Genomic DNA, 9,942 nt, shown 5'->3' with positions numbered 1-9,942 from the left:
CTCTCTCACACACACACTGTCTCACTCATACTTAGGGCTGGGAAAAAGTTTTTAAGATATATCGATATATTTTAAAACAAACTATAGGGTAAGACAATATTGTTAATATGGATATAGTTTAAGTTGCATTAAAATAATATTATAGAGGTGCCAGGTCACCTTTTTCTCATCTCAATTTTCTCATCCCTCTTAACCCTGCTCCTCCTCTCTCTCTTTTATTGTATTTAAGGAGCATTTTTATTTTATAATACTTTTTAAATTCACAAAAAGGTAGTTTATTTTCCATGTGTTTTCACTATTAATAAAATACATATCGATATATATCGAGTATCGCCATTCAGCTAAACAATATCAAGGTATGAGTTTTGGTCCATATCGCCCAGCCCTACTCACACTCTCTCTTTCCTTCACACTCACACACTCTCTCACTCTCACACTCACTCTTGCTCTTACACACTGTCCTTCTGACCCTCACGCGCTCTCTCTCTCACTCAGTCCCTCTCTCTCACCTTCACACTCTCTCTCTCTCTCACCCTCTCACTCTCTTCCTGGTTTGGTTGGGGGAGGATCATTAAAGGTCAGAAAGTCGTTCTTGCTGATGAACACAGAAAACATTGTTTCCTGTTTGCAGATTCATCGTCTGCTCTTTATGAAAACTTTCATTTTATAATCCAGAGTGTCCGTCTTGCGGTCTCATCTCAGCGAGTGTTTGACGGCGTGAACGGCCTCAATGACCGTGTGGCATCTCCTGGTGTCGGGCGGGGCCGTGGCAGTGGGGGCGGGATACACTGTGAGCAGGGCGTGGCGTTGGTCCATGTGCTGCTCGCTGACCGTCATGCCGTCCAGGTGCTGACGCAGGAGGAGCCTCAGCTGCTGGTTCTCTGCGCTCAGGTCGTCTTTGTGTCTCTTCAGAGCTTCTCGCTGCAGCACGGCTGAGGTGGGGCAGCGAGTCACGTGACGCGGCTCGGGGGACACCTGCAGAAAAACACAGAGGTCAGAGAGGTCGACGCTTTACTTTCTGATTGGTTCCTGAGAAATGTTTGTCTATAACCAGCCTGTTCATCGTCTGCTGTGTCTGTAGAGCTCACACTTTAAAGGGACGGTTCATATTTTTAAAGGGTGGTCGTAGGAGCTTTTTATCCAGTCAGCACGCCTCCTGCGTCAGAGACAGAAGCTTCTTCATGTGGCGCTGTGGACGGGTTTGTAGTCTCTTACAAAATGTCAAATCTCCATCAATAACTTAACTTTATGTTTTCCATCTTTTTCTGATCTTTTTTAACGTACAGGTTTGTAAAGGCTCTTGGTGTCAACACACACACACACACACACACACACAGAGAGCTGCTGCACCCCGGTACTGGACCTGTAAATCCTGTCCTACCTCTGCAGGTCCCTCTGAGTCCGGCTCCTGTCGGGGTTTATCTGATGGCGGTGTCAGCAGGACTTTGCTCTCCAGTCTGCGACACATTTCAGCGACTCGTAAAACTTTCTCGCCCTGCAGTAGAGGAGGAGAGAAAGCACAGGAGGGCTGTCTGACGTGTTTTGACTGCAACATGTATTTTACAGACGTTGTTTATTAAGTGACTTTATTAAGTCAATTGATTTCAGGATTTTCGGAATCGATGTTAAATTGGTATAAAATATTTTGCAATGCGTTGATGAATCAATATTTTAACTCAGACGTAAAGCGTATAAATTGAGTAGAAGGACAGACACGATCTGAAGAGTAAACAGGAAGTGAGAAATATCACCTTGGCGATAACTGCCCGCAGTTTCTTGGCGGCGTTGTCGCTCTGCACAGTGAGGTCGGTGAGCTGCTTCCTTGCCACCTTCTGAGAATGCTTGAGCTGGTCCCGGAGCTGGTGGGTGCTGTGCTTCACCTGGTCTGCAGCGGCAAGCAGGTCCAGCTCCACGCCCTTATGTTCTTTTTTACTGGAGCTCAGCTTCTCCTTCAGCCGGACCACAGAGTCCTGACAGAGAGGAAACAAGACAGAGGCTATGATACATCGGGCTGCAAGAAGCCGCCGCTCTGTCCTGAACTCACAGACGTCAAAGTGAACTGACAGAAAACCTTTTATAGAGTGTTAGTGGTATTAACCCTCTTTTACCACAGAGTCACAACAGACTCTAGAATCGCCACTCTTCTCCGATACTCTACAGCTCAGGTGGAACATGGTGTCAATCAGGAGGATGGAGAGGTAAGACTAAATGTGACTGACACCAGGACCACAGAGTTTTCTAAGAAGACGACGCTGACATTCAAAGCTTTAATAATATGTGAAGACAGAGTACAGGTTTAAATTCCCCCTGAAGCATGGACACAGCATCTATCCTCTTAACCACAAAACAAACTTCTCTTGGCCGTACCTTCAGCATTTTCTCATCCTTCACGCTGGTCTCTGTGGACTGGACGAAGCCCCGGTTTATGTACTGCAGGTGCTCCACCGTCATGGTGTCTTTTCTGCAGCACTCCTCGGCCCGCCGCTGCTTCAACGTTTCCTCATCCAGCCTCATCTTGCTGTTCCGAAGAATGGCAATTTTCTGTGCGCACAGGGAGGAGACAGCTCAGAGACTCAGACTGGGACGTCTGCGTGTGTGACTGAGAGAGACCAATGAGAAGCAGTGTGGTGTACCTCGGTAGAGGTGTCATTGTAGGCGCTAATGCTGGCGCCGTACACTTTGTGCAGCTCACTCGTCGTTTCTTCGTGCTGTTTCCGCAGAGTGAACTCGGCGTCCTCCACCTCAGCTCTCAGCTTCCTAAAGTGCTCCAACATCTGCTTCCTGAAAACAAACCCAGGCGCCATCAGAGAGGGTGTGAACCAGAGGACCATGATGGAGATTTAAAACACCTTGACTTATCTCCAGTACAAAATGTTTAACGATATCAACACGTCATGCTGAGCCAACTCCAGCACCTCTAGACGGAGATGTTCTGTTCCAACCGTTTGACCTCTATCATTTCTGATCTCTGACTCTAAGTCCCAGACAAGGAGACTCATCTGCAGCTCTTTGTTTTAACAGTTTTTAATGGAATGGAGATACAATGGAATTGAATTGAATTGAATTAAAAATCAATACTGGGGGGTCCTGATGGCCTCGGGGTTAGTTAGCTCCAGATGTCCAGAGGCTGTTGTCCTTAAAGCAGGCCGCCCGGGTCTGGCTTATGGCCTGGAATCACACTGAAGTTTAAAATCTGGCTGTCATGATAATCTCAAACACCTGAGAACACTCTCATCCACTGACCTTAAGAGCAGATAAAACATCAGCTCGTCTCTTTTGTCACAGCTGTAATGACAGCTGCTGCCTGTAGGGGGTACTGTGGCTCCTCACACTCACTTGTCAGAGTTGTAGGTGGAGCTGAGCTGCTGCAGGCCGCCCTCCCACCGCTGGTGGAGGAACATCAGCCGTTTGTCCTGCTGAGCCCACAGACTCTCCACCCGCTGCAGGTGAGCCCGATGCACCTGAGCCGACTGACGCTCCGACTCCTGCAGGTCGCGCAACAGGTTCTGCAAACAGGAAGTGACACACCTTATTAAATTCATTATTTCTTGCTTTTCTGTTGAATGTCTGATGGAAATATTGTAAGAATGATTCCACCATGAGGATAGCGCTTAGTTAAGTATCAGTGGCGAGGAAACTAACAGGCCTGGAGCGGAGCCAGACTCGCTCTGCATGTGGTCGTATGTACGGTTGTTCATGGTTCATACACCACGCCATATATAAGAAGTTTAAATAAAGTAAAAAAAGAAAAGTGTACCTTGGTGATGTTGTCCAGCGCGTCCAGCTGCCTCTCAAAACTCTGCTGCATCACCACGATGTCTTTACGCAGCTCATTGGAGCGAGTCTGACGGAGGATCGACCTCCAGCCGTCGTTCAGCTTCAGCAGATTCACCGCCGTGTTCCTCTCCTCCTTCTGCAGCTTGTCCTGAGTCACAGAAACATCACAGGTGTTCACCAAGGTAAAGAGCTGCAGGCTCATACACAGAAGTTCTTCTCAGCCTCGGTGTTTGTGTATTTCTGACCGACCTTCAGAAACAGAGTGAGCATCTCCTCTTTCTTTTTGGCCATCTCCTCCTCCGCCTGAGCTCTCTGCTGCTGGAACAGCAGCCTCTCGCCCTCCGTCCTCCCTCCATCTTTACCTCCTCCACCTTTCTTTGATTTTTTCGGCATGACTCCTCCCCCCTCTCCTCTCCTCTTCTCTGCTAGAACACCTGACACAGTGACCAATGACACATCAGAATAAATCTGTACAAGATGAACTGAATGTTTTTAAAACATGAGGCGATCTTAAAGACCATGATGGGATGTCATCATCAGTGATGGTCTGATTAGGTCATGTCTCGATCAGCACACACTGTACGGGGGGTGAATGTTTTGATGATTTGATGAAGGATAAGAGTTATTCACAATAAGGCGTGTAGCTGACATGATTGACAGGTGGGCGCGGTGTAATGGTTGTCAGCTCCAGCTCTCAGTCTGTTGTTAGGTTGGCTGAAAGTTGGAGATCGCCATCGATGGGACTCCAGCGCCCCCTGTAGGAACAGACGGGTGTGATGTCCATTCATAAACAGTCTAAGGTAAAGAGACCAGACACCTACATCTGCAATCTCACATTTTAAGTAGGCTATTTTAACAAATTATTTTCATTTCACCTAATGATTGGGTTTTATTTGAAGTTAAACTAGGCCCACTTCTTGTATATATTCTTCTTAATAATGGGTAAAATACACAATTGAAAAAATAATCTTCAAAGAAGGCATCTCGCGACCCCCTGCTTTAACTCACCTGTGAGGTCGCGTTATGACGTCACATTAGATCTTTATTATATTTATTATATTATTATTAAATTTGGTTTATTCTTTTAACGTTTAACGACGGTTTCTATCGAACTATAAAGTTTGTTGAAAACATAAAACGTGTCTTACCGGCAGTAACGGGCCTCTGACTCTGTGTACAGATATTTAACTCCTACTCACCTGTGAAAACTTTAAGGAGATAACCTGAAACACATCCACACCTTCACCAACGGCCCTTACTGTTTCTGTGCCGACTGCGTCTCCATGGCAACGGCCCTCAAGATGATCCGCCTTGTTGGAACGAACCAAACAAGCGAGATGTAGGGGGGACACGGATACTTATTAGTATCCGTATCGAGTTTTTAATGTGGTTGAAAATGATAAGAATACATTTAAATCACTTCTTTACGTTTAAAAAATCATATCTTATAGTTTTAGTACAGCAGCCTGTAATGATAAAACGTGAGTTCATTTAGCCTGCAGGCCTCGACAAGTGAATATTTTTTATTCATAGTCGCTAGTAGAAATATATTAGGGTATGAAATGAAAAAAAAACAATTTCTTAATATCTATAAATGTATACATATAAATATAAATTCAACAAAGACGAAGACTTTTAATTCGGTGTAAGTTTTGGTAAGAAAATAAAAGGAGCCTGTTCGTTTTCTTGTAATCTGCAGTGTGTGCTGTAGGTGGCGCCACAACCCCATTTGGAAGTGTTTGGAAAAAACCTTTACAGGACACGGTGTAAAAATCAATTATCTTTATTGAGACACGGAAAAACAGGTAATAAATACAGAAAAAGGACAGATCATCATTTAACATCCATAAAGCATAAAAGTTTAATTAACCCAGACTAAAAAAACAACAACGATTTTATAATATTTATATCTGCTGTTATATCGGACACTTGACACCCGCAGGAAATGACACCACAGATGAATTCAACAGATTACACAGTGAAGTCTTTAAAAAATAAAATCTAGTTTACGATAAATCTCTGCTGCTCTGTTTTTACTCTGTTTTCCCTCAGCACAGACTTTGTATTTAGGTTATTTGATTCAAACAGAAAAGAAAAGAAAATGCCGACTACAATCTGATATTTCTAAACGTTATAGAAGGCGTGTTGGGCCGTAAATCGATCCATTTATGAACTCTTATATTCCTCTTTTAATGTGTGCCTGTAAGAAATAACACAAATAAACTGATATAAGCTGTGATGTTTACTTTTGACACACATATTTGGCACGTTTTGTTCAATGTATGTTTGTTTTTTCCTCTTTTGCACATTGAACAGACAATAGTTCAGGTGGAAACAGTTAATATTTTATACATTTGTGTGCTTAACCCTGGGCTGTGGCGGTCTTCATAAAGTAAAGTAAAAGTTAAAGAGAAACACAGAAATCTACCGGTTTTTCAAAATGTTTATGAAAATAAGTAATACACTAACAAGGAGATTAAAAGATTTAATTGAATATATTTCTGATCATATGGTTTTGATCTTTTGTTTTAGGATGTTTTAAATTAAAGAATATGTAATTCTTTTATGAATCCACCAACAGAAGCTTGACTCTAAAAGACCATTGTAGAGAGCTGTCTCCCCCCGCCCCCTCCTCTCTAGAGTCGATGCTCACTCAGGTTGCCATGTGGTGGACACTGAAGCTTCAGTGTTTATCCAGCTCTGCATCGGTCTGTAAACCTTTCTGTGTTCTAACCTCTCTCCATTTTTCAAAAGCATCTCCAATATTGATCCTAGTTTGAGCACGTTTCTGCTCGTGGAGCTTATTAGAAACATGCAGAGGCTTTTTAGGTCGGGTACAATCACTTCTATCTGAACCACTTCTCTTGCCCGCTTCCATCACTGCAACACCTGTTGACCTGATAACTGCTCTCATATCTGGCAAACCAAGGGGCGTCCCAAACGGCCGTGTGGGGGTACCGCCTTAAAACTGCCTACCTTCTCTGGTCCAAACAAATCCAGAGCATTCAGGACCAGAATCTAAAGTTAGAAGGAGGACATACTGGCTGCTGCATTGTTGTCAGAGAAGCCAGCACTTCAACATAGCATGTTTCCTTAATGTCTGATCATATAGTAAGGTCACTTTATCATCTCACTCACTACACATCTCACTGACTGAACCTTTAAAGCGTGTTAGTCTTAAATTGTTAACCGGCAGACATCCAGATGTTTTTTTTAGATCCTAAAATGTTTAAAATTCACCTAAAATAAAACAAAGCTTGCTGAAGTCTCTCTGGTACTGGGGAAAGAAAAAAAAAGGAAAGAATTGAATACCCATACAATCTTTACTTTTAAATTAAAAGTCCCACCTCTTAACTATGAAACAGTTTATATTTCTTTCCGCTCAGGATTTCAGGAAATAACATTTCATCATTAAAAGATTCTTAATCGTTTATTTCCACTTTAATGTGCAGTTTATTAGTCAGGCTAGCCAGGTTTCATTTTACACTTCTCTGTTTTTTATATAAAATTATTTATTAGCTATCGATGGCACAAAGTGAGAATCTACGGCATGACCTACTTCCTCTGAAGTTAACGAGGAAAAAATAAATTAAATCAATTCAGCGAGCTAAAAAAGATGAAAGCAAAGTTTCTACAAGGTGTTCACTATAGGTTGCTGTTGAAATATATGTTTTAAATATTGATCGGATTCGTTTTAAAGACTGTGATGAGAAAAGAAACACTCACGACAGGAGATGACATATAAAAGAAGAAGAAGAAAGATTTAGATTTCTACCGTCAATGATGATTGGTTAAAATCCAAACGCCTCCTTCATTAAGTAGAAAAATGTTTTTGGTATAAATGTGTGATTTCTATGTTTTGTGTCTTTTATATACATGTGTTCTTTTATGTGTATGTGTTAGTATAGTTGGTTTATGTGTTCAGTTTATATACAGAGTGTGTGTGTGTGTGTGTGTTCTTGTTCTTTTGTCTTTGTGAGGACCTCCTACTTTATCTGCAAAGTGGGGACTTTTTCTTTTTCAGTTACAGTGTGAGACATCGATCTTATTTTAAATGATTTTAACAAGTTTTTAGAGATTTAGAGTTCTCCTCATACACCCTGCTGTGTCTCTGTCCTTCTTCTTTCACTGAGAACAAGTTTAGAAAATAATCTGATCAATTAATTAAAAATAAAAGTCTGTCAAATGTTGAGGTATTTTCAATTGCCTTAAATGTGACAGAGCCCAGAGACAAGAGATTTTGTATTACCAAGTAACAGTAACTATGGAGGGCGGGAATTGACAAAGGGTTACTTCCTGGTAAGGGCGGGGCTTGACAAAGGGCCAATCGGTTAAGACTTGGTTTTATGTTCAGGGGCTTTCAAGTTAATTCACTGATGGACATCTGATGTTCAGATGTGTCTTTTTATTTTTGGGAGGACCTGGACGTAAACAAAGTGAGAAGAAGAAGCACAAAAGCACTGAGTGTGTTTGTGTGTTTGTGTGTGTGCCTGTGCTTGTGTGTGTGTGTGTGTGTGTGTGTGTGTGTGTGTGTGTGTGTGTGTGTGTGTGTGTGTGTGTGTGTGTGTGTGTGTGTGCTTTCTCAGTTATTCTCTGTGAAGTCTCGGCAGATCCCTCTGACCAGTTGTGGGATGAACTTTTCGAGGCCGGTGAACTCTCTGGTGAAGAAGGTGTGGCTGTCTTTCGGCTCTGATGACATTGCTTTAAGGTCGTCCATGGGTGCCCAGGCCACGCCCACCGAGAAAATGGTGATTCCTGGAGTATGGTAGAACAAAGTAACAAAGGATAAGAATTTCAAATTTAATTTGTTCTCCCTGTTTTTTTTTTAAAATCCCCTTTCATATTTTAAAATACACACCTTGTTTGAGTGCAGCCATCGCCGGGCCTCTGACGTCATCATAAGATTGGCCGTCTGTCACCACAATGAGGAAGTTGCGACCTGGTCCTGTCCGCCTGTAGGACAAAACGATTTTTTTAAACTTCTAAGTCATGTATCTTTCTCACCCTAGAATGAATGAATGACTCCATCTCCTTCCTGTAAGCTGTTTACTGTTTACTCCGTGATAGTTTACATGATGCAGCAGGGTGTTGTCTCGTCCACTTCTCTTTGTTAACTCACAGGTGTTTACAATCTGCACAGAATAATAATATACACTGACAAAATGTCTTCTCCTTCCCCTAATCTGGCAACATATCTAAGGGCATACATACGGTTCAAAGGTTGCTAAATAACAAGCATAGGTACAACTGTTACTCCTCATCAGAATACTAAAACAAATATCGTTGTTTTATTGTAAATAAATATTATAAACATGTAATTACTTATCCTCTGGGGAGCTTATCCTGCACTATGATGGATTCTGATAAGGCTGACTTAACAGTGACAGAAAACCTGAACCACATCATGTGAGCTAGGGCGCACTCACACTAGGCCAAGTTGTCCCGTACCATGCTGAATCACAAATCACCTTATATTTTAAATATTAAAACCTGGTTAAAGAGGACATATTATCCCCCTTCTCCACCTTTTCAAACAGTCCCCTGTGGTCTAAATGAAACATCTGTGCTGTGCTTTGGTCAAAATATAACATGAATCAAACACCAGAGGAGGTTTGTGACCATGTATAAACCAGCTCTCTCAGAACGCTCCGTTTTGGTGTGTGTGTCTCTTTAAATGCAATGAGCCCCCCCTGAGTTTTCCCCGTAGACAGGGGAGGGGATTTATTTTACCAGAATCCCACTGTGACATCACAAGGAGAGCACATTTGAAACGGAGCATTTTTCTCTGTGTTGTAAGACTTATGCAGACCACAAACAAATGACTGGATGGGTTTATTTCACATGTTGTCGGTCAGTAGACACTCAGGTTACCCAAATATATGTTCAAAAACACTGTACAAGTGGATTTTTCATAAGATGTCCCCTTTAAGTGTTTTCTAATATTTTCTGATCACACTCAGAACTCCAGTGCGGTGTTACCTGAACAGGTTCTGTGTGGCGTAGGTGATGGCGGCCCCGGTGGCGGTTCCTCCACTCATGTAGGGGATCCTCTTCAGAGCGTTGATGGCGTCCTCTTTGTTGTGGTGGTCAAACAGGCCGAACTCGAGCCTCTGATCGTAGGTGAACTGCACCGCACCTAGACACACAGCTCAAACAGTCAGCCAA

General features: G+C 42.6%; 2 protein-coding genes across 4 annotated transcripts in view; both read right to left on the bottom strand.

The window, feature by feature from the left end:
• Positions 1 to 92: 92 nt before the first annotated feature.
• ccdc65 (coiled-coil domain containing 65) lies at positions 93 to 5,058 on the bottom strand. Of its 2 annotated transcripts, XM_065966205.1 has the most exons (9): positions 4,977 to 5,058; positions 4,027 to 4,211; positions 3,758 to 3,925; positions 3,337 to 3,506; positions 2,634 to 2,781; positions 2,368 to 2,541; positions 1,752 to 1,970; positions 1,382 to 1,495; positions 93 to 975 (listed from the first exon to the last, which is right to left on the bottom strand). In XM_065966205.1, the coding sequence occupies exons 2-9, from the start codon at positions 4,168 to 4,170 to the stop codon at positions 694 to 696; spliced, it is 1,419 nt and encodes a 472-aa protein (XP_065822277.1). In that variant the 5' UTR covers positions 4,171 to 4,211; positions 4,977 to 5,058; the 3' UTR covers positions 93 to 693. The 2 variants fall into 2 exon arrangements, with proteins under 2 accessions (XP_065822277.1, XP_020510308.1); XM_020654652.3 differs by lacking the exon at positions 4,977 to 5,058 and having other exon boundaries at positions 4,027 to 4,338.
• A 486-nt stretch (positions 5,059 to 5,544) lies between these two features.
• The window catches only part of coch (coagulation factor C homolog, cochlin (Limulus polyphemus)), a 13,350-nt gene continuing 8,952 nt past the window's right edge, over positions 5,545 to 9,942 (bottom strand). For both annotated transcript variants that reach the window (XM_065966202.1, XM_065966203.1), the window contains exons 13-15: positions 9,757 to 9,913; positions 8,636 to 8,730; positions 5,545 to 8,532 (exon numbers count right to left, since the gene is read on the bottom strand). In XM_065966202.1, the coding sequence (XP_065822274.1) occupies positions 8,360 to 8,532; positions 8,636 to 8,730; positions 9,757 to 9,913 (425 nt within the window). In that variant the 3' untranslated portion in view covers positions 5,545 to 8,359. The remainder of the gene's footprint in view (positions 8,533 to 8,635; positions 8,731 to 9,756; positions 9,914 to 9,942) is intronic.

Source organism: Labrus bergylta, chromosome 18 (assembly GCF_963930695.1).
Source record: "Labrus bergylta chromosome 18, fLabBer1.1, whole genome shotgun sequence".
Lineage (NCBI taxonomy): Eukaryota > Metazoa > Chordata > Actinopteri > Labriformes > Labridae > Labrus > Labrus bergylta.
Note: the sequence above shows the minus strand (reverse complement) of the source record. Positions and strands in the feature narration are given on the sequence as shown.

What these genes read in the sequence shown, in the direction of transcription:
- ccdc65 (XM_065966205.1), bottom strand. Translation starts at nt 4,170, where the DNA reads ATGCCGAAAAAATCAAAGAAAGGTGGAGGAGGTAAAGATGGAGGGAGG. An exon ending in ACAATGACACCTCTACCGAG is followed by an intron (nt 2,542 to 2,633) that starts GTACACCACACT and finishes CTGTGCGCACAG; the next exon opens with AAAATTGCCATTCTTCGGAA. An exon ending in AGGATGAGAAAATGCTGAAG is followed by an intron (nt 1,971 to 2,367) that starts GTACGGCCAAGA and finishes CCTCTCTGTCAG; the next exon opens with GACTCTGTGGTCCGGCTGAA.